The 23695-nt window shown below is 36.8% G+C and overlaps 2 protein-coding genes across 4 annotated transcripts in view; one reads left to right on the top strand and one right to left on the bottom strand.

The window, feature by feature from the left end:
- Positions 1-22285, top strand: part of RTF2 (replication termination factor 2) — a 29101-nt gene extending 6816 nt beyond the window's left edge. Inside the window, exons 6-9 of the mRNA XM_054218056.1 lie at positions 14861-14974; positions 18100-18154; positions 18234-18326; positions 20875-22285. Of these exons, the coding sequence (XP_054074031.1) occupies positions 14861-14974; positions 18100-18154; positions 18234-18326; positions 20875-21059 (447 nt within the window). The 3' untranslated portion in view covers positions 21060-22285. The remainder of the gene's footprint in view (positions 1-14860; positions 14975-18099; positions 18155-18233; positions 18327-20874) is intronic.
- LOC128916423 (beta-1,3-galactosyl-O-glycosyl-glycoprotein beta-1,6-N-acetylglucosaminyltransferase 7-like) lies at positions 516-10205 on the bottom strand. 3 transcript variants are annotated; one of them, XM_054218054.1, is made up of 5 exons: positions 9704-10205; positions 7036-7204; positions 4670-5706; positions 4114-4209; positions 516-3337 (listed from the first exon to the last, which is right to left on the bottom strand). In XM_054218054.1, exons 3-5 carry the CDS (start codon positions 5643-5645, stop codon positions 3111-3113), a joined length of 1299 nt encoding a protein of 432 aa, XP_054074029.1. In that variant the 5' UTR covers positions 5646-5706; positions 7036-7204; positions 9704-10205; the 3' UTR covers positions 516-3110. The 3 variants fall into 3 exon arrangements, with proteins under 3 accessions (XP_054074029.1, XP_054074027.1, XP_054074030.1); XM_054218052.1 differs by having other exon boundaries at positions 7077-7204; positions 9704-10203; XM_054218055.1 differs by lacking the exon at positions 7036-7204.
- Positions 22286-23695: the final 1410 nt, after the last annotated feature.

The following is a 23695-nucleotide window of genomic DNA, read 5'->3' as shown; positions in this document are numbered from 1 at the left end:
TGCTATTTGACAAAATTTATGCTTCTAGAAATGATGGAATAAAAGAATTACTTAGCAGTATATAGCGTCTATTTAACTTCACTTTTGGAGGGTTAAAAAAGGCACCATTGCCAATTTTTAATGTTGACTCTCCTGCCTAAGAAGTTATTGGTATAACAGTATGCTAGAGGTAGTTTGGAGACAGGGCAGTGGTTATTGAATCTGTGCTGGAAGCTCTGGGAGTTCAGGTAGTCACTCTGGAAGTTAAGGACAAGATTACATTTTATAATGGAATTTGCTGTATCACTTCAAAATTTATTTTGCAATTGTTTTCAGAGTCAACAGACTCTAATACACACTTGAATAATACCCTAACTATTAAAGTCTGTGCCATATTAAACACTTAATCAACTGTTTAACTTAGATATAGAGCTATTGAACATGTGCCTCAGGCTTTTTGAAACAGAAATTATGCGTACGTCTTCCAGATACAGCGTTAATGGGTGTGCAGTATGTTATAGAGCAGTGTTTATTGAACAAGGTCACATTGACACTATGTGCTCTTAGATCAACAGCCACCAAAAGTTAGTAAATGTTGGTTGCTGAGATTTAAAAGTTGTGATCGATCTACTCAACAGGATAACGCATACAGAACTTAATGAAAACTTGTTATGTATGTTTAAATGCTCTCAGTTTTCGCAGTTTTATTACTTAATTTTTTACTGCTGTTAGAAGTAAAAAATCTTTAAGAATAGAATGTGGTTATGGTCACTCAGAATAATGAGTAGAATACTGCTTCTTAATGATTGAGAATGGAGTGGTTTAATTATGATTTTCCTGGGGCTTTTATATATGTAAAACTTAGTTTAAAATACAAAATCCTTTAAGGAAGAAGGACCACCCTCCAGTGCTTTTCTTGGATTAACATGTGTAGTCATACCTAAATTATATTTTATGAGGGGGTTTTGTGCAGATTGTTTTTTCCCAGTTTGACTGGTTCCATTTCTGCAAAACAAACCCATATTATATGAACCTTGCTATTGAATTTATCCTTTTAATGCAATTCAGAAGTAAGACACAATTGTTCTGTGTAATGGTGACGAAAGGTGATAGCTAGATACTGGATTTGCTGCAGTGACAGCAACAAGGAGTGTTCCATTCACGTTTGAAAAGAAAACACAGAGTGGATAAATGCTGGCAGTACCCTGCAGTGGATTGGGTGTGGTTTGGAGAGAAATTAATTATGAATATTGCTATGATTAATACATGCCAGAGACCCATTAGCTTCAATAATAGTTTTCAGACTGACTCTCAACAAGCTCGTGTGAACATACTGCATGGCTTTTTTTTTTTCTTTTCTTTATTTCCCTCCATAAAAAAGCCATCCCCAGCAATATTTATCCACAAGTTCTGGATTATACATGAAACTGAGTACAGGCTTTGGGTTGAGTTTGTAAATTTCTGTAAATAAATAGGGACCAGATGGTCTTTCTTTAGGTTAAAGTTCATTTGAAAGAAATTATGTTTCTTGGAAACTCCTGTGGGAAAATGAGCAGTACAGTTTGGGGAACCTGGGAATAAGTTTGTAATAAAAACTTTTCTGTTCTATTGTTAGGTCATTTGTTGATTCATTTGAATTTTTTTGGAAAAAACGCTTAATCCGTAAGTCAGTTTTCCTGTAAAAACCGAGTGATATTTTGGGTGCATATTGAAGCTTACATCTGAATTGAAATTGCTCCTAGTTGTTTATTTATAATTCGTAGTTTCTGATCAAGTGAGCTTGTAAGTAACAGGATGTATTTTATTAGTTCCCATCAGAGTTTGTGCAAAATAATTGTGACTTTGTTTGGATGTGCTGGAGTGAAACTTGAATTCGCGTTCTTGACAAAATACCTCTAAAGGAGGATGAACAATTTGAAATGACTTCTCATAATTCAGGTTTCTCTTGGTCTCTTTCTGTCAGTAGCACCTAACTAAAGACCTTTGGAGACAGGGTGTCAAGGTTTAATCCCATGGAAGAGTTGTCATATTGTATAAAAAGCCACCAAATTTATCCTGTTTCCTCATATTCCTCTAATCTTTTTGGTTGCACAAGTGAAAGGATTAATTTAAAAGTCCTGAAGAAGAAAGAACAACTCTTGCTTGGAAAAGGGCTGGATCCTTGTTCTTTTTTTATTACTGTTCCCTGGTTTTGCTGGTGTTGTGTGTTGAAAGCCACTTCCTTGCTGTAGACCAGCAAGTGCTGCATTTGGTCTGCAGAAGGTTTGGGAAATGAGATGTTCATCCTGGTTGCTTCTAGGGATTTCCTCCAATTGCTGCAGACTGTTGCAAGGTTCAGGGAGGTTTTGTTTCCCTCATTTGGGTATGCTGGGATTGAAAGATGGCTTTTCACTCAGTTTGCCTTTGTTTCCTGGTCTCAAATTTCCTGTCTCCCTGCCCTAAGCTCCTGCAGAGACTCAGAAACAGGAACTTAAAGGTAAACGTGCGTGGCAGGACCCCAACTACTGTTTCTGGCACACACCCCCTTTCATTAGGAGCAAAGCCTGAGTAGTTGCAAGAGTGACGTTGCCACGCTACACAATGAAATTAGAGATGCAGCTGGCCATGAAAAAAAACAACAGTGAAACGGACTGTGTATGAAACTGGTTGTCACTTGCTTATCTACAAGGTCTGAAATTTTAGCGTGAACTTCATTATTCAAAATAATCTATTTCATAAGACATACAGTAGACATGACATTAACTTGTGCTCTTCATATTTTATTTTTGTTCAGTCATTGCTTCCATTTTATTATTTTCATACCAGCTAGTCCTTTTTTTTTGGCTGCAGACATGAGGAATCTGTATTTTTCCAGTTAAATAAGTCACTTAAAGGATTATGAGCTTCCCCCATGTCTTCAGTAAGTTAGAGATTTAGACATGTCATTTTCTTCGAGAATTAACCCATTAGCAGTTGTTGCTCTTTATCTTACTGTAATAAATAAAAACTAACTCCTCATCTCACTGGCGGACCCGTAGTACAGACAGTATTGTGCTTACCCTCGTGCTGTAATGCACAGAGTGAAGCCTATGGCTAAAAATGTCAATGGTTTCTCTCAGTATTTTGAACACTTGTTTAGACATTAGTTAAGCTCAAACGTTCAGCTTCATGTTGAAATAGTTCTCTTGCTGAAAACGCCAGTGATCTTCGATGGGGACTTCTGCCTGGTGCAGTACTTTAAGCCTGTAGCGTCTCTCTAGGCAGTCCATAACAAGTGGATATGTTGCAGGCTCAAATTTGTTGGCAAACAAATGAGGTGACTCAATAATCCACTGCAAATCCCCTAGCCCGTAGACACAAATATCTCTGATGTAATGACCTGCAAAGAGAAATTGAAGGTACCTGAAAGCAGCAGCAAGCTGAACAGAATCAGTTAAAAAAATAGTTTCACTCTATTGTGTTACTAACAAAAATTACCTTTTGATTTCACACACAGCATCACTGAAATATATCTAGAGGATAATGCTAGATTTTAAACATAAAGGCGAGGGTTTGGATTTCTATTTTACACAAATGGATATGTGTTACCTCCAGCTGCCTCACTGACACCTTGCTCTGCTTAATATTCTGTTTCGTAGTTGGGCATGCTGAAGTTCTGATCTCCTGCTTCTATTTAGATACCTGTTTAATGCAGTACTTTACTGTGCTACGTTTGTACAGTTACATATTTTAAAATTTTTTTTGCATGCTTTCCATGTGGTCAGCACTATTCTCCTTTTTTATTAATGTTCAAATTGAAGAGACTTAATCCAGTGTTGATGAAAGTATCTGACAAACATGCTTGTCAAGTAAACCCTCTACTCTTCGCTGAAAACCGATCAGCCAAGTTAATGCGTTGGTAATAGGAGGCTGAAAGAACAGTTGTCAGTATATGGATACTGTGACGATCTCTGCAAGACTACCTCAGAAGCTATTTAGATTGGATACGGTGGAGTAATTTAGTAGGGTGGCTTGCTGTTTTATTTAATGCTTCCAAAATAAAATATATGTGACCACTGAGGCACACTTAATAGCTAGTTTAAAGCATAATACATAATTTGCAATGAATGCTAGTCAGTGAATCAAATTTAAGTTCAAGATCAAGATTCACATTACCTTTGCAGCCTTTGTGCGCGGTTCCTTCTTGGTCTTTCCATTTAATGGCTCGTATGTTCCCTTCCCAGTCTGCGTTGGGTGTCGCCCCTGGTGCATCTTTAAAAACATACGGTTCTGATGAGATTTCTTTCTACTTACAGCGAAAATTTTCACTGACGACTTATTAAATGTAGCTAAATTAAGTATTTGTTTGCAGATATTTACATCATAAGAACAGACATAATTCTCAGTTTTACTACTTTTTTTTATTCCTTGAGAGCATGAGCTTTCATGTAGCCAAAAACCTCTTTTAGTCAACATTTTTCTAGCCTTGTAGATAATGATCTGCACCATAAGTAGTACTTTTCTGGAATCAAGCTTTGTTTCTTAGCCATCGGGAGAAGTGACTTTTTTGAAAGAGCAGCATCAAGGCTGAAGAAATCACCATATTTATGCAATGCAACTCAGTTAAGTGGTGGTGTTAAGCTCTGAATTGGAGCTCACTAGCTCTCTGTGTCAGAGACCTTGCAATGCTGTTTGTCCAGGGGTTACTCATAGTGGAAATAACATATCTTACCATTTAAACGATTCAGTGTGACCCAGTAGTGTTCATCCGGACTGTACGTGTCTCTTGACCATTCAAGCAAATCTTTTGCACGTGCATCAGTCAATGTAAACTTTACAAATTCTTTAGTGAGTATGTAATAGGCAGTACCAAAATATATTGTCAAATTATATGGAGGTTTAGCTTTTATATTCTTTGTTGGATACACGTATGACATTCCAGAATGTACGTATTCTCTGTAACTAACCTGTGTCCTGTGTTTCATATGAAGTGGTTGGACTACCCCGGGAGTCATATTTTTACCATTCCATTTACTTTTGATGTATCGTATAATGTCTTTGTTTGTTTTAATGGGATAATCTTGACCACATAGATTAATAACATAATTCCACTGAATTTTGGAATGCACTAGATCTCTCATGCAATTAATATCAGCTTGTAATCTTGAAAATCCTGCATAAACAACATTTTCTCTTTTTGAGGAAATAAAAATATTTTCAAAGCAATTAACGATGTTTTGTACAGCAGCTTTATAATCTTTTGGTGACTTTTCATCAACATGTATGCAGTAAATATTCTGCGGCATATAAATAGCTCTTAGCAGCTTTACAAACATTTCTAACTCCTTGTGAATTGTGATGATGTATGCCAATGAGAAATTTCCTTCTTCATCTGACAGTGGTCTTGTGATAAAATGCAGTGTCTTCAAAACCGTGGAGCAGTTGCACGAAGTCTGAATGCAGCTGAGTGTTTTGGGTTGGTGGGTATTCTGGCAAAAGTTTCCAATTTTAAAGGCAGCGGTTTTCCCCACAAAAAGAGCTGAACAAAGTTCATCTGGGTAAAAACCACACTCTGCTGTACTTGCATTGAATTTTTGTTCATTTGGCTCCTCAGAAAGTGTATCCTTTAGGTAGATAAAAGTGTAGATGAACATACAGACAGCAATGCACAGTAAAAATCCTGATTTTGTTGCATCAAGTGGGTTCATCTTTTATTTTCCAGATACTGTCTTCTCATCGTAGTTTGTTTAAGCGTTCAGATTAGATTATCTGAAAGGAAAAGTGAGATAGAGAGAGGGAGAAAACTTTTTGACTTTTTTTTAATAGATGACCCATTACTGATGCATTTCTAAACACTGAGATTACTCTATTTCCAGTGTGTGTGCCCACGTGCACTGTACTCAGCCACTGGAAATGGTACTTGCAAAGCCACGAAGCAGTCTTTTTAGGACAAAATTACCCAAAGAACCCAAAATGACTTTGTATACTTCATTACTTGAACGGGGGGGGGAGGGGCAGTGCTAGTCCACTGGATGGAAGTTTCTTCTACTTTGAGGCAGCGTGTTTGCCGGTAGGTGAGTGCAGTGCCGTAGGTTGGTCAAGGTCTAGCTTTAGAACAGGGAAGACGTGTGAGCAGTGAGCACTGTCTGCCAAGGGACGGCTGGTGCCGAGATTTCCTTAAGGCCTGGGAAACCTTAAGTTCTGCTGGAGGACTAGAATTCAGTAAATTAAATCAGCAGAAAAATTATTAAATAAACAAAAGGAAGAAACTAAAACGTAATCCACAAAATACACCATTTTTTATCCTTATAAAGTCAGCAAATGTTTCTAACTCTCTGAGAGTTTTTTTTTTTTTTTTTTGTCTCTGACATCTTTGTACTAGTGCTTTGGAAAACAGGACATGCAGACAACACTCATTTCTTATTTTTGGCATATGTGCATATCCTGAGATAAGCACACTAGTGCCAGTATTAGCATTTAGAGATAACTGTAACTTACATCAGTATTGGCATAGGAGTTTTTCCATTGTGATTTGTTTTCTCCTGTATGCCTTGCTGAAAAGTCAGCAGAAGGAGAGTGCAGCAGTCCTGAATCCCACAGCAATTACATGAAGCATTTGGTATAGAACTTGCTAGAGAAAATTCCAGGGTTGGGGGAAGGGTCCATCAACTGCCATTAAGCTTAATAGTTAAATTAAGAAAAATTTTTATTTTAAAGAGAATTAATTTTCTCTTTATTTTGTTGCATGAATTTGTTTTTAATAAAATTAGTGTTTCACTTGTAAATATTTTGTGCTTTGCAGCTGTCAACATCACAACGTATTTGTTATTACATAGGAACAGAAAACAAGCATATTTTTATAAAGGTAATTTCTCTATAGGAATGTTATTGTGGTTGGAAGGCTCTACATTTTCATTAGAAAGAAGTGAAAAATACTTTCTTAATGAAAACTCAGTATACATCTGCCTTAGAAGCTTGCAAATAAAGAGGGCATTGTAGTTAAAGAAGAAATGAGGCATAGAATTTTAAAAGCATTAAAAATACAGAATTTGAGCAAAGAGAATGGATACTCTGTAATACCACAATTTTAAAACTTACTAGGCTGTTGGAAAAGAATGTATTTATCTTATTGTCCTTACTGGTATGCAGTGGATTTCATGCTGGAAGAATGCCTCTTTTCCACTTAGCATTCCAGAAAGTGGAGTTGTATGTTAGGTGGAGGGTTCATCCATTTTGCTTTTATGTTCAGTCCGCAGCGCTCTTCAGTCTGCGTTGAATGCATAGGCCAAAGAAAAACATTAGGAAATTACGTCCCAGAAGAATGTTGTGGGTTTTTTCTTCACATCTCCCAAGGGATACGTTTACTGGGTAAACAAGCTCGATGTGAGTCTTTCATCCACTTGAACGAAAAACCTCAGGAAATCAAATCCACGCCAACCTTTCCATATTGTGTGGAAAGGAGGAGAAAAGGCACGCTGAAAGGTGAAAGCCAGGATTTTCACAGTAAAAACAAAATACACTAGGGCTGTTGCCTGCTACCAGCCGACTGCCAGAGCAGAGAATAGATTTGCGTAAGGGCCATTATATACCAATAGCAGAAGTCAGGGAGAGGGAGTGTCTGTTAGGGAAGCACTGGGTTTTGTGGACCTGGAGTCAGAAAAACTGTTTCATTGTGAGCGACTAATTACAGGAGGAGCATTGAGGTTCTCTAAATCAGTGAATGTGATGTGATCTCTATGGTACATGGCAGGGAAGGTTCATTCTGGACATAAGAATTACATTGGAGACGGTTATGGAAATATTTGGGACTTTATACCTGCTTAGAATATAGAACATCTGTACAGAATGAGCGCGCTCCTCAGGGTTTTTTTTTCATTAAATGCATCTTTGTGGGCAGGTTGCAAAGGGTAGTTCCCTGGGGAACCAAGCTATAACCTGTTTGTTTCATACACTTAAATTTTTATTACCCTTCAAATAATAGCTTCCAGGGATGTTTCAGGTTGTTAAGGGTTTACTGTGGATTTTTCCTATTGAACATCTAGAAACTGTATTTTATGTGGCAGCATAGAAGTACACAAACATCCCATTATCAGGTGGAGGAGAAACAATTCCTTCTCCAGTGTTAACACGTTTGTGGAGAATGACTAAATGATGAAGCCTTGCCTACAAGAACAGGATTTGACATCTTTCAGCCTCAGGGTATATTATAGAATGAAAGCATTGGTTTTCTGGTGGTGTTTTACCAGATTTAGAGCTAGAGTTGCAGCTGTTAGTCCCATTGTGTATGAAATTTGCAACTTAGAAGAATCCTCTAGCCCCTATGATATTGTCTACTGTCAAGGATGATGCTACCCTATATCATCCTGCCCTCGAAGAGGGCATACTGTTGAGAAGATCCACTGTCCAGGCATAACCCAGTCTAAGCCTACCTTGCCTTTATGCAAGAGTGCTGTTAACACGTATTTATTGTTATCAGAATGTCTCTCTGAAACTCAGCCTCTTCTATGTTATGGGTAGGTTTTCTAAATCTGGTGGATAACGTTGTCTTAATTTTTAGAAGTGCCAAGAGCAGTGTTTGATGTTCTTCAAAAAACAACCTATTTGTAGGGATTTTCAAGCACCTTCGTGGCTGCTTTTATGGATGTTACTTAACAGAAAATCATTGTAAGCCTAAGCTCCTCATCTCGATTAAAAAGGTAAACTCGAGAAAAGTGGAATTATGTTTATGCCTGAAAATAAGCCTGTGAAATATCATCTCAGTTCATCAAGGCCCCATTAGCTGTATGCTTTGCTGTACGTGTCATAGTAACAAACAATTTTAAAAGTCACTGTTTCTTCCTGCCATAGGATTTTGGACTGCATCATTGCACCTCTAAATATTCTATTTTGTCTGTACTTTTTGTGTTTGCTTATTAGTAGTATTTAGATAACATTTAGTTTGTATGACTTCATAATTCACTGAAGCAAATTACTTAGGAATACTTAATCTTCTAATAAAATGGTTAAAAGGCATTAACTCCTTATTTCCAAATCCCTTTATGTCTGATTTTTGTCTGAAAGGCGTTTGTGCAGCCATTGTTGTAGATCTTTTATAAGCAAGTGAACACTAATTCAGTCCTCTAAAAACTTAATGTTAAAATTAGCACTTTTAACTGCTTTTTACTTTGCTTTGCTTTTTGCTTAAGCCTGGGCTAAGCATGCCAAGTCTGCTTCTGTGTTGTGACACGCATCAAGTAAAAGAAAAGAATTCTTCATCAAACTTAATTAATACTGCCTTAGAATTTTTAAAGCATTCTTACTTTAAAATATTGCATTGGGATTTAAACAGATTTATGGAGGTTTACCTGTTCATCTTTGCTATTTTTTTCTGTTTTCCTGGTTGATTGTTTTTTAACTTGTGTAGTTCATTTGACCTCATAACAATTTAAAAAAAAAATACTATGAAAGCTATTTAAACTGTTAGGTTTTTTACAGCCCTAATAGTTGCTTGCAACAGAGCATAACAAGTATTTTTAAGTGTTGTGATTTTTATGATACAAAAAACACTAGTAGTAGTGACCTCCACCCTGCTGTATATCTATGACAAAGTAAAAACCCAAGCAAACAAAACTTAGTACCCTTAGTGCAGATTTGAGTATTTTTTTAAAGTGAAATGGTCTTTCTGAAGTGAAAGTATTTGTCCCTTTACAAAGATTAAAACATGTTGTGTTTTAATAAAGGAAAACCAAAACCCTGAAGTCCTACAATCTAATTTATTCAGTCTTACCTTGTGCAAAATTAGCCAGGAGACAGCAGCATAATAAAAATAAATAGAGAGTCCCATTGTCCTTCAGCAGAATTCAGACAGCGTTCTTCATTCTGTCGCTTGTGGAGAAATCTCGCGTCAGTGAAAGGGGTTAAACATTAACGTGACTGTTTTCATTTAAGACTTCATCTGGCTTCCCGCAATGCTTAGCATATTTATTCTGCAGTAATGCTGTTTAGCTTCATAAACATCCTCAGCTTCACAATAATGAGAGAAAACTTGAGCTTCTCCAAATTTCTATTGCCACTCTTTCTGAGACAGCCTTTAAAGGGCTGAAATCAGACTTTCAAATATGTTTGCTGGTGATTATAAATAGTATTGCTTTACCTCAGAGACTTTAACCTCTGCACTGCAAACGGAGCATGCTGCATGATGAGAACTGGAAAGGAAATGAACCTTCTCCTCCTCCTCCCCTGGTTCTTAACTGTTTGCCTGCTGAAACTTTCCAATTTGCAGCAAATAAGTATAACAAAGAATTGCTTCTGGTCATTTCTAGTAGCTGGAAGCTTAAAAGATAATAAATGAAATCTCTCCTTTCGAAATGGAATGTTTACTGTGTTACTGCTTTTATAAAGGTTCTTGTGATTTTTAATAAGTGAAAAATTAACAGCTTAAATTTACTGGAATTAGCAAGCTTTGTGGTTCTAGGAACAAGAAAGAAGGCTGGTAGATTCAGATAAAAATAGCGTGGTGGTCAGAAAGAAATAGAAAGAAAACCTCAAAGTAAATTAAGGCACAGCTGCAGGTATGGCAGATACAAAATTATCATTGACTTTAATCATTGACTTTAAGGGAAGCTCTGTAAATACAAGCTTCTGCTTGGACAGTATTTTTGTAGGAGGTGCTACAACCTCTGAGTGAAAGTTCACATTCTGTGAATTAGTATCTGGAGACTTTCCACTCTTACCAAGTTATCTTAACTCTTTGCCCCAGCGTATGTCCAACTAGGGTGGTGTAATAAATAGCCAGATCCCTTAAACAGAAATGGCACTTATTTTATTATAGGAACAAAGTCGATAAAGGAAAAGCACAGCGCTGGGTGCATGACTCAAGTCAGAGGCACACCAGCTAACACTTCAACCATGTCTTATATACATTCAATATTGCATACGTATTCACTATTTTAGGCAGAGTAATTGTTTATAATGATTGATTATCATTAGTCCTTTTCTATTTGTGTGTTTCCTTCTGACAATTGTTTCTGAGGATCGATGATCTTCAGTTCCCTTTTCCCATGCATGTGTTTCCTTCTGGTAGGATCGATTATCATCAACTCCCTTCTATGCATCTGTTTCCTTCTGTTAATCACTTGTGGAGTCTTTTGGAGTTCTCTTTTGTTTCTCTCGGATGTTTTTCTTCATGATGTTTTTCTTCATAGTTGCTGTTAGTTGTTATCTTTATAAGTCAAAGACTTATAGCCTTGTTATTATGGCGAAAGCCAACAATACCTTCACTATTTTTCACAGGTGGCAATGTCAAAAATTGCATTAATCAAATCTTACACTACTGATTTTCTAATGAATAAATCTCTGGAAGAGTACCTCTCTTAAAATACATTTTAGTTAACTGTTACAAGAGACAATAATCTTTAATACATGAGCTTGTGTGACAGGTAAATGAATGGTGGTATGTATGATCCTTGGTGGAATAGGATGTGTGTTCAGTCCTCTTTCTAAATACTACCCAGTTTGAAGAGGGACAGTCAGGTTGTACTCATACATCTTCTGTAATCCGGTGGGAATTATTTTGGAAAAGTACTCATGTCTTTATGCATTTCCTAGTAATGTTCATATTTAGGAGGACTGCAGGAGTTAACTTGCTGCCTGTAATTTGGGAGTTTTCAGGTTTCGCAGAAGACATTAAACTGTAGCATTGATGTAAACATTTAGATATTAAAACATATTTGCCTGTTGTTTATTTGTCTTATATTAAGGCTAGAGTAGTCATGGACGGAACTGCATCTTAGAAGCTGTAAAAAAAAAAAAAAAAAAAAAAAAAATCGCTGTCTTAAGTAGTTTACAGCCGAAAAGGTACAACCATTGTCTTATGTAGCTGAAACTTAAGAAGAAACTGTGAACTTTAGAATTCAGGAAATCATCTTAAACTAAGATTTCATTGTTACTAAAGAAAATCTCTTGTATTTTATTCTCTTAAGAAAGATGAGAAACCATCCTACCGTATGAAAATGACATGAAATTTAAAAGTTCTTTATTATTTGAAAAAGTAATTTTGCTATTTCTTTTATGAGTTTAAGTTTAAAATATTATATTTATGCCTAAACTAGTAGGTCTTTTACAACTCATTATACCTTTGTTCTTGTTGTTTTAAGTCTTGGGGTTGGTTTGGGGTTTGGTTTTTTGTAAAGTTGATTTCTCTGTGTGTGTGTGTATGGATGTATATACACATGGGGTAGGTAGGGTGGGTATCATAATAGGTAATTTATGAGTATCAGACTTAGATGCACACCCTTTAAATAATTCCTTGATGCAAGCATATTAAGCCATTTAGATATAAACAATTTCAAACATAATTTTATAATTGGACCCTGAAAGGGCTTTCAGAAGAAAATCAAGCTGCTTGTCCAGCATCTCCTTCAGTTAATATCCCACTCTTCTTCAATTACAGATTGAATCTTGCATTCAGATCTGCAAACTGCCGTTCTAATGCTTTCGTCCATTTCAGGATAGTTTTCAAGTTCAGTCTCATTTAGGAATGTCTTCTATTCAAGGTGCTGCAAAAGCATTAAGGAACTACAAACAAGGTACAGCAAGGGAGACCCTGTGATATCATAAAACAAACACCTGCCCCAGAAGGCCTTAATCTGAAGGAACAATCTTTCTGAATTTGCAAAACTGAATTTATTTTCTGCTCTTAATCTCAACATTTCAAAACATTGAGATAAAAATCTTTCCTTTTTTGCGTGAAAGGATACTGAGCTTTTTTAAAAATCAAAATTAAAGCTTTGCATCCAACAGTACCGACAACTAAAAAATGGTTGATGCACGTATATGACGCAACAACAAATCGTACCTACTGGAGGTAGCGAAACCTGGGAAGGTGCAGTTTGTTCTATGCCTGTTACTTGTACTTAAAGTATGTTTAGAAGGTTTTGGTCTCTGTAATACAATCTGGCTGTTGTAATGGCAAAAAACTATCCGTTTCAGTGAACGGAAAGATGACACTGTCTTTATTTCCCTGTTTCTTGTAAATACTTTCGTTTTAGAACAGTTCTGCCTGTGTTTTCCAGATGGGAACCTGGATTTGCTTGTTTTTTCAAAAAGCAACATTTACTGAAATGGAAGTCCTTTGACATAAACTTGTACTTGGAGAAAATTTCCTCTTATTTTTGTATACTTAACAGAATAGGTTTTTAAAAAATTATTGCAGAAATCACTTTTTAAATTACTAGCCTGTAGGAGGGTGCCAGTCTTTCATGCTGTATTCGGAAGACACCCCACTAGAAATGAAGGTGTAGGGCTGCTTTAGAATCAAGACAGCTGCCAGTTGCTCCTGCCTCAGTACGAAGACTGATTGTCTTCATTTTCTAGACTTCTCACTCACAAGTGTCTGAGATCATACCAAGCTGGTATTTCTAACACTAGCTCATTGAGTAGCAATGGAAAAATTTGGGCTACTCACCCATTTCTTGTGTGTGACTTACTATTCTGCCTGAGTTAGGTGCTGTGCATCTCGCTAACCCTTGCTTCGCCTTCATAACATCTCTGACCACTTGTGTTCACATTCATTTTTTAAGCTGTGTTCATCACTTGGGCAGACACTAGTCAAAGTACTGTCCATACGTCCTTTCATTTGTTTAGTTCCTACTGCAAATGCATGAGTAACCTTTCTAAACCATTGTTTAGAAAACAGAAGAGTAATGACAAAGGCAGGATTATAAACTAATCTTGCAGATTAACAGAAAGCTGCTGGATTTAACAAAATAACAAAAAAAAAAAGGAAATTGAGATCTTATAAAAGAAAACATCATAGTCAATGTGCTGGCTTCACAGATTATTGAAGACGTGTGCGGTGAAACATCTGTGTCTTCAACCAAAAAACAAATGTGGAATTACACGAAGCACCTTACATGCATTATCCAGATTAATTTATAAATGTATTTTGAAACTTCATAGTGTGTAATAAATCAGATGAAGGACAATGAGAAGGCAAGGGTGGGTTAATGAATGACGCTGCTTTTATGACCCCTTTCAATCCCCATAGTAATTTTAATAATAATAATTTTAAAATAAAACCAAAAAAAAAAAAAAAACAAAGAAAGCAAGTTTTACTGTCTGTTGGGGAGAAAAATTGCCAGGTGCCATCTGCTCTGCATGTAGAGGAATAACACCGTTAGTGGTGTTCCTAGTGTAAAGGAACTGCTCCTATCAGTTGTTGTTTCTTGTATTACTGAGTTGAAAGACAAATTCTAGAGCAGAGTGGCATAATGCTTAGATTTTAATCAAATGCATTGATAATTAAAAAGATCAGGAAGTACCTAGTGTTTCGATTTTTAGCTATGGGGGATCAGGAAATTGAGTAGCTTCTAGTTAGGAGTACTTTGTTTAATCTAGTCACTGTACGTTTATGCTAGTAAAACAAGGAAACCATGAACAGAAAATACACAATGGGACCTTTTCTTTAAAGGAAAAAATAGTGGACTGTGGTTTATAAGGGACTTATATATGGAAATGTGCAATTTCCATAGCCCTGTTACATGGAACAGGGCTTTGAAGAACAAAACATTTGCGTATTTCTGAAATTGTAATTTGCTGTGTAGATTTATATGCGAGCTGCTTTTAAATGTGATTATCAAAAGTTCACAATTCACTAGTTAGGTGAGTATTTATTCTCCTGTTTGTGAAGAGGGATGCTGGCAATCAGTATTGTTTTGCTCAGTGATAATAACAGCTGAGATTTTCCCTTTGCCATTTTAGGTGAGAAGTATTAGACTGTATTAAACGAGAAAGAACTACTGGAAAATACACAGAGGCAAGGGCAGGGATTGGAGAGCTCCTTGGAGAGCTTAAACGCAGTATTAATTCTAACAAAGGTTCAACAGCATAAAGATCTTGAAAAAAATACTAGTTTTGTCTTCTCTTTTTTTTTTCCCCTTTAAAGTGTGGTGTTCCCTTTCAAGAGGAAGATGTGATTGTCCTTAATGGTAATAAAGAAGATGTGGAAGTATTGAAGAAAAGAATGGAGGATAGAAGACTTAAAAGTAAATTAGAAAAGGTAATCATTTTATATATAGTTTAAAACAAAACTGAAAGAATTCTTGTCTGTAATGCAATCAGCTCTTAGATCACATAGCTTTGTCTGCTAATCTTTATGCAGACTGGATAATTTACAGTAAGCTGTGTTGTGTACTTCAGTGCTACTTTTAAAAGTAATCAGATTGTGTGCATATTTTGCTAATAACATAATGAAGTTAGTAAGTACTGAAACTTACTCTTGACTCACAGGGAGTACAAAGTGCTCAGAAAATCACAGAATTCAATGCTGTATGGAAAATGAGCAGTGTGCCAGCTATACTTTAGGTTTTTCTTGAAACAAAGAGCTGGTTTTAGTTAATTCTAGTAATAAGCAAAATCTTCCCTGTATTTCTTATGGTAGTTCCTAATGGCAGGTTATTAGTTCATTTTATATCTAAGTATCCTCTACTGGCCGCTGTCAAAAACACAATATTGGGATATGTAGATTCCTGGTCTGATTCTGTAAGATCACTGTTTGGAAATTTTGTCGTGTTTTACAGTTAGTCCTGAGTCTTATAGTCCTGGTGATGCTAATTCCTACCATACTGTTGAGATCTTTGCCTTTTTTTTTTTTCTTTTTTTTTTTTAATCTGACCAGGCAAAATGCCATGGAAATAAAGTCATTGCAGCTCTACTGTGTACTCTACTGTATACTAGTACTCTGTGCAGTAGTAGTTGTTCTGTGGTACTGTACTGTCAAATGACAGTGCTGCACTTGGAACTTTTTTCAGCATTGATATTTTTTTCTGAAGTGGCGTTGCTATTCTGGAGGATGACAAAGCAAGCAAAAACTTTTAATGTTGACTCAGTCCAGAGCGCAGACAGATTTAGTTGAATCTCAAGAGCATGAATCATCGTTGTCTGACACTTTCAGCAACTGAGACTTTAGATGGCAATTGATCATCTCACCCCTGTTACTGCACTTGATTTCTGTCTGGCTGTAGGATTAGGTGGCATACAAATGTTTTCCTAGATTCTTTTGAAACAAATACTTGTTTACTTACCAGCGAGCATCTGATTCCTTCTCTGAATAAAGACCATAGGGTCTTCATTCATCTGCACCAATACAGCATCATTGGGCCTGGGCAATAAAAGAAAAGGATGGTTACCCACAAACATGCTACTGTTCTGTTTCCTCTCTGTTGATAGCCTCTGCACTTAGTGTCCCGTAGTTTCTGGTGTAAGAGCAATACTGTAAATCTTATGCTGTCTCTTTAGATGTTGGGGTCTTTTTTTTTTTTTTTTGTACTTTGTAATTAAATGTTTGAAAGAATTTTAAAGATAATTTGATGATGGAATGTCGCAGATCTCAGTAGATGAGTAATCAGCCATAAAAATAGTGGTCGTTTGCACGCAATTTTCAGTAAGAAGGTGGCCCTAACAAAGCATCTATAGCTTTGGTTCAAATAATTTGGAATAGTCTAAAGCTGGTGCTGTCCCCAACTTCTGCGCCATAAAGAAGTACCTAAGTGTGCTGAGCACTTCTGTCTCTTATGGTGTCAGCACAGTCACTCGTGGTGGCTGACAGAAGGAAGTCAGGCTTTGGTCTTTGGGCTCTATATGCCTTAGGTGAATATGCAAATATTTTTTGTTTGTTTAGTGGAGGCTTATATTACAGGCAGGTACAGTATTTGTAAATCTCTCAGTAGCCTCTTGTATTTCACCCTTGAGTTCTGATGGTGTTTTGCAACACTGCCTTGCCTTGCCGCACCACCTGATCTTTTTGCAGCTGGAACTAGTACTCTCCACTGTCGCTGGCACCATTCGCTCTAATCTGAGATCCGTGAGCTCCAATCCCCGCTATCAGAAGGCAGTTCCTAGTTTGGGGTCCATTGGCACTGCTGTTTAAGACTTCTTCCTCAGTTCCTTCTTCCAGCTAGGGGAGCAGTCTAAGTGGACCTGCTGTGTTTGGAGCAGGAAGCACAAAGCATAAGGAAGACACAGTGAGCACTACTATAAAAAATTATTCCAGCTCAACTATGTTATGTGTGCCCATGATGAAATATGTATAATATATATTCATTGTGTATCATATATATGCATACATATATTTAAAAACATCTCGTAATTCAGATGCCAGATATTGGGAGGTAACTGTTTTTTATAAATCCACCCATAATAACAAAGGTGGAAGCACCCTGAAAAGAGGTTTTCTAGGTACGCTGAAGGACACCAGAGAGCCGAGTCTCTCAGAACAGTAACCCTTTGCCACCACCTTCTGGCTGAGCTTTGCAACCACATGTGCTATGGCATTTTTTTCCTCAAGCATTAATCATGCGCTTGACAGCATGGGTTCTCCTAATTTTTGTAACGCATTTAAATATATTTATTTTCTTTGAGTTTGTGTAGCTTTCTTGAAATCCATACACCATTCTGAATGTATACAGAGTCATCTTTTGTGTTAATAATGCCAATGGCTTTTTTTTTTTCCTTCCAGCATGGCATTTATATAATCAAAGCCAGTAATGGAATTCTTGTTGTTGTTGTTTGGTTTTTTTGTGTTTTTTTTAATCTGGACAAAAATAAATTAACTTGGAAAACGTGGTCCACAGATGCTTTTAAAAAATTTAGATTAACTATTTGCATCTTTTATTCCCAAACAATCCTGCAACAAAGGGCCCAATTATTGAAAGTTACCCAGGAGGGATTTTTAATTAACTAAATAAAATTAAGTGGGTATGAGATGCAGGATTATTCAGAAATTTTTATTGAAAGACATCTTTATTGATGACAGTTAACTGTGTCCTGTTTAATGTCGTGCAATTTACTGTCCTGCCAGGTGGGTTCAGAGTATCAGATTACCTTAATGATGATAACACACACACACACCCCCTGCAAAGTATACAAACCGAAATACGGAATACAAACAGATTAGTTTCAGCCTGCCCGATTTGCTTTAAGGTGTCTTCAAGGTTGCCAAGGTTGTTATTTTTCCATATAGAAATAATACCAAAAGTGTGGAGCAATATTGTGAAAGGAAGAGTTCCACTGTGTAAGACCTAAAAATGTACCAAATGAAACTGTGCGTCTCTCAAATACAAGTTGGGACGTGTATATCCTTTCAGTCCTGGTCTCTTTACCAGATTTCTGCTTGTGTTGTTTCAGAAATCAAAGAAATGTAAATCAGCAGAATCAGCTTCTCAGCAAGATACCGCTGAAGGTAATGTCACAGCTACTAATTATGTGTAGCCTTCTGAGTCACGAAGCAGATCCATGATTTCATTTCTTTTCTTTCATAGAGTCTCCAGGTCCATCAAAGGCTAAGAATGGAAAGGATTCTGTCAGTTCCAGTTCTGGAGAAAAGAGGCAGATTATCTTCACCAAAAGTTCAGGTTGGTGTTTATTCTTTAATCTAAATGTGAAAACCGTGAACAAATAGTTCTGCTTTGAAAAGTGTTGTAGGGGAGATCCTTCTCTGGCTGTTTTGTATCACAATTTTCAGAAGCTACCCTCTCACTTCCTTTTTTTTATCTTTCTCAGTAATAAAAAAGAAAGATAAAAACGGGAGCTGACAGTCTTCGAGGGAGGTATAATGTCGTGGCTCACTGTTTCAAAGAACATCCTCTTTCAAAAGTCTATCCTAAAAGTCTGCCTTCCCAAGCTGGAGTAGGAAGCTGCCTCATGAACGTGCACAAAGCTCCTTATTCAATAGAAACTGTAGTCAATGTAACTTCTTCTTAATACAGAGCTTTGTTTTGCAATATGCAAAATCTACAAAACTGACTCTGCAGAAAGTGTGCAAGGGCTTTTGTGGACCCATTTTTCCTTATTTTGCCCAGTTTGCCTTTGTCCCATCTACTGTCCATCTTCCTATACTTGGAGTTAAATAGTCCAGCGTAGGGACCGGATTTTTGGTATACTTTCACAAAATACCTAAAACAACAGAGTCTGTGCTCACGCTTGTGACTGGCAAGTGCTGTAGTGATGCAGATAACTAATAAAAATAATAAACACTTTTCACCACATTGCATTTTTTTTTTTCCCCCACTGCGGAACAAGCCAGATCTGCTTGTTTATGTCACTCCAACATTGCTGTGCTTTAAGTTGGGGGGAACCAACTTGAATGAATGAGATTAGAGATTCTTATTCACACAGTGATATAGCCAAGGGTTTGGTATATCAGTTTCATTGGCTAGGAGGCAGTGTGAGGAGAATTAGTTATTTTCCTGAAGTGTGAGTGGTCATGGTCAAAAAATCTGTTATGGCAGCTTGTTTCAATGAGGAGTATTAAAATGTCCCAAGCTGCTGACTTGACTTTTAGTCCTCCATTTTAGCTGCTAATTTGCTGTGTGTCACTGGGAGCAGCGGGATGTAACTTCAGGATGTACTGAGGTACCTACAGTCATCATGCAGCGAAGAGTGAACTTGGCAGTCCTTTAGTCCAAAGGATGGTGCCCTCTCTTTATCGAATATATGTATTATGTTATTTAATGTCTCCAATTCATACTGATGTTTTCATTCAGAACTATCAGAAGGGGTACATTTTTAAAGTCAGTTAGAGGTTTCTGTGTGAAGTATTCGATCATCTACGTTACAGCCACAGAAAAAGTCAATATAATTTGTCTGAAGAATCTGAGAATAGTTAAGTGAGGAGCTGTAGATAAATTATGTTAAGAGCTGGGAGAATTTCCATCAGAAATGCCTTACCTGCCCCCTACTGTCTGTTTTTTATAAAGCATAGACTTTTAAAAATATTTCATTCCAGATGATTGTAATGGTTCTTGGATGTTCAAGAACCTTGTAATTCTAATAATGTTTGATGTATGTTTCTTTTCCAAGAGTGTAAAAGAAAAAAATATGCCTTTTGAAATGTCAGGTCATTGGTTTATGTTTCTGGCAGCAGTTACATTGGCCAGCAAGAGATTAAGAGGAGAGAGGGAAAATAAAGGAAAATCCATGGGCTGAGGAATGCCAGTAGCATAAGAATTAATTTGTGAACATGGCACCCTAAGGTTTCTGGACTTGCGGCGTACATATTCATTCTTTCAAATCCAGCGTTTGGTAATTCTTTCCAGACAACTACTGGTGGCATTAAAAGCAGCATTCTCCGAATATAAAAAGAGCCTGATCTATGATGATTTAGGGTTGCACATACAATCAGTTAAATGCATTTTCAGACAGGCTCCCTACTAGCTATTTACATGCTGTTGTGCCTAAGTTAAACTAAATATATAGAGTTTCTGTAGGCTTCTATGTATTCATGTCTTTGCACAAGAGACTTCGCACGTGCTTTTTAAAATACTATCCTTCAACTTTGGAAAAGATTAAATCGTTGTTAAGAAAAGTAGGGGGGGGCAGGTTGTAGCAGTAGGTGTAATACACTGAGAGAGATGGTATTGGAAACAGGGATGGGCATTTTCCTATCCCAAATATAAAATGATGCAGACCATTGTTATTGGTCATAAATGACTTTGCAAAGAATAAAGGGAGGAGATAGATTCCCTGGGGACAGTATGTCACAAGTTTAGCTTTTGTCATTTGATAGCTAATTTCTAAACAATACTTCAGGGTGGTGGAATACTTTCATGTTTCTTTCTTAAGACTGGAGTTCAGAGCCATTTTTCACTTAGGGGACTAAATGTTGTCAATACTGAATTACAGTGCAAGGGGGTTACACAAGTAGGAAAGAATTCCTCTCTCTTCAAGATTTCTAAATGCATTTTGAGCATAAGTTCTAAAAGCTACGAATGTGTTTGCTGTTAGGAGCATGTTTGCTGTTGAGTACGATTATGGGATATATTTGTGATAGCCCTGAAAAAATGTGTATATTTCATCTCTGTACACTTTATTTTTTAAATATTTTTTTCTGTCTTTATTTAAATACTTTTCTCAATTGTGAGCTGTTATGCATGCTTCATTCTATTCCTTTTTCTCTAACAGATAATGGAAATTCATCTGTGCCAGGAAAAGTCAATAAAGCTGCTTCTACTACTACGAAGAGATCCATTGCAGACAGCGAGGAGAAATCTGAGGCATACAAATCTATTTTTACATCACACAGCTCAGCAAAACGTTCAAAGGAAGAGTGTTCCAATTGGATTACTCACACAGCATACTATTTCTGAAACAATGATGAGCCTGATTGTAACATTCATTACTGCTTTCCTTCCCTAAGGCTTTTTCTGTACAACTCTGATACAGGACTTTTGTTGTAATCTGATGTTATCTGGAATTATTCAGTTTGTAAGTTGTTTATAAACTTGTGACATGCAACTTCTGTTAGATAAGAAATAGATCACCAGAATCCCTGTTGTATCAGCAGACTGCATTCTAAAATGATAGATTATTTGCACAGAAATTTTTCTTTTCTTCTCCCAGTTGGATGCTGTCAGTCACACTAGCCAGTGTCCTCAGTAGCAGGATCTGCCTCCTGTTCTCTTCTATTGGTATTTGCCGCAACTGTAATTATCGTTTTCAATGTATTAGTACAGAAGTTGAAACTTTATGAAACTTTCTGTCAGTAAAAAGAGCAATAATGCTTTTCTTTTGTACTGGCTGACCGGGCCCTCAGTAGAACTAGGTTCTGTAGGTGCTTTTGGGTGGAATATATGAAAGCATAATCTTGAAAATGTTTGTACAACATTCTTATTGTAGATATTGTTGTCGCCTGTTTTTAATAACAGGGGATTCACTTGTAAATCATTATCTATAAAGATGAGCCTGTAATAGTAAGGCTGTTGTTTTCCCACAAAGGCTTTGGGGGTCTTCTTTGGGGGTGGGCGTTTTCAAGTTACAAGTATCAGGTCTGAGCTTGCTTTCTTTTGTCACAGGATCAGAATCCAGTGGAACAAAAGTATGAGTGTCTTTGCTTTTCTGCTGAAACAGTAAGGTTCTGTGTACATCTCCGGAGCAATTTGCCATTTTGAATTCAGCAACTTACATGAAAATAGGAGCCTTTGCACAGGGTCAGAGAAAAATGTGTGGTGACCAAATAGGAGCAGGCAGATCTTAACTGGCTTTTTAAGGAGAAACAGTTGGTCACCGGTGTCCTGCAGGTCCAACCTGTTGGTGGCTGATGGAGGGAACCCTTCTCAAGGCTGGAGCTGGCTTCTGAGAACCTTTCTCTTTCACTTGCAGGCAACTCAAATGTGCTGCTTTCACAACATCTGCAGTACGCATTGTTTTATTTTCTGACATAAAATTCTTAACCGCAACCAACTATTTGACTGTTAATTGCTTGTTACAGAAAGATGCTAAGCATAGGACATCACTCAGTTTTGCTTTTATATTTATGCTTTTTATCCCTGTTACGTTGATTTAAATAAAACTTTCTGTTGTCATCTGGCCATAACACTTTGTGTTCTGTTGAACAGGTATACAAGTGCTTATTTCGTCAGCGTTAGAACAGAATAACTTTTTACGGGCTTTCCTTTGGACCTTTTGTTCTTAGCTTTTTTCCAAGCACAGGCATCCTTTTTAAATGTTAATGTTCCATAGCAATGATTTAGTGGCTGAATATTTGAATCCAATAATATCTACATTAAATGACCAGAGGGAGGGATGGAAGCTTTTCACCTTCATCTCTTCCTTTTAAAATTAAAATATGCTTTTATAATCTTGGCACAAACTAAGCAGAAAGTCGGAGGCTTTTAAAACCACTGCATGATGTTACCTTTGTGTGTGAAAATGATTAATTATCCTCATAATTTATTTTTAAAAGTGTCCCTGCTTATAATTGGCAATAGTTAATTGGCGATTCAGATGCTGTGTTTATATTTGCGTAGGTGGTCTCCATGATTCAAGCATGTTGAATGAAACTGCTAGGATTTTATTATTATTTTGATAGGTATAATTAAAAATTGGCTTGTTGTGGAATTTATATGGTGGTAAGCACTTTTGTTTTCCAAAGATGTGAATGCATATATACATCACATCAAACAGTTTGAGGTTTGCTTGAACTTCCAGGAAGCACTCAGCCACACTTTGCGTGCATGTCTAGTGATCAGCTTTGTTCTCCCCATTCTGTAGTCTTTTCCTCTTCATTATTATGCTTTATTATTTGTTCGTTACAGATAATTGAGTTACTGCACTAAAAGATATACTGTAGTAGGCCCTTTATTTGCAGTCTAATTCTGTTTTGACAAGACAGGTTAAAGCCCTATTAGTATTTTATAGGAATGCATTTTTCTTTTATTTAAATAAATCCTAAGGGGAATTCACTCTAATACTTTTGATTTAGCTATTACTTTGCTAAAGAATACATGACAACATAATAAGCAGTTTTGCTTCCTTTTTCTTGATAATACATTAGGCAAAGTCCAGCCTGCTGACTTGGTAACAGGCTTTCCCCCTCATTGGGGCATAATAGTGACTTCTTTTTTTACGTCTGACCTGCTCATCTATCAAAATAAGATCATGACTGCGGTGATTTGGTTAATGTATGGATTCTTCATATACGCTTGGGTTTATTATCTGGAATCGATGGTTTGTGCTATGCCACTTAGTTAGGATTGTGTTTAGTAGTTTACCATCCTGACTTTGTGGATGGAGTTCTTAGGATGTTTATGGTTTATAGAAGTGTTGTCAGTGACTGATGAGGTCTTTTCCTTCCCTTTACAAAAAACAGCTGTGAAGGAATGTGATATATTGTTGGCATGTGATGCAATTCATCGCCACAATTGACTTTTGTTAATGTAAAATAGAGGAGCAAAAAACTGACACTTCTGTTGTTGGCAGGCCGGGTTAGGCAGTTGAGACTGGA

Source organism: Rissa tridactyla, chromosome 12 (assembly GCF_028500815.1).
Source record: "Rissa tridactyla isolate bRisTri1 chromosome 12, bRisTri1.patW.cur.20221130, whole genome shotgun sequence".
NCBI lineage: Eukaryota > Metazoa > Chordata > Aves > Charadriiformes > Laridae > Rissa > Rissa tridactyla.
This window is presented reverse-complemented; position numbering and strand designations above follow the sequence as displayed.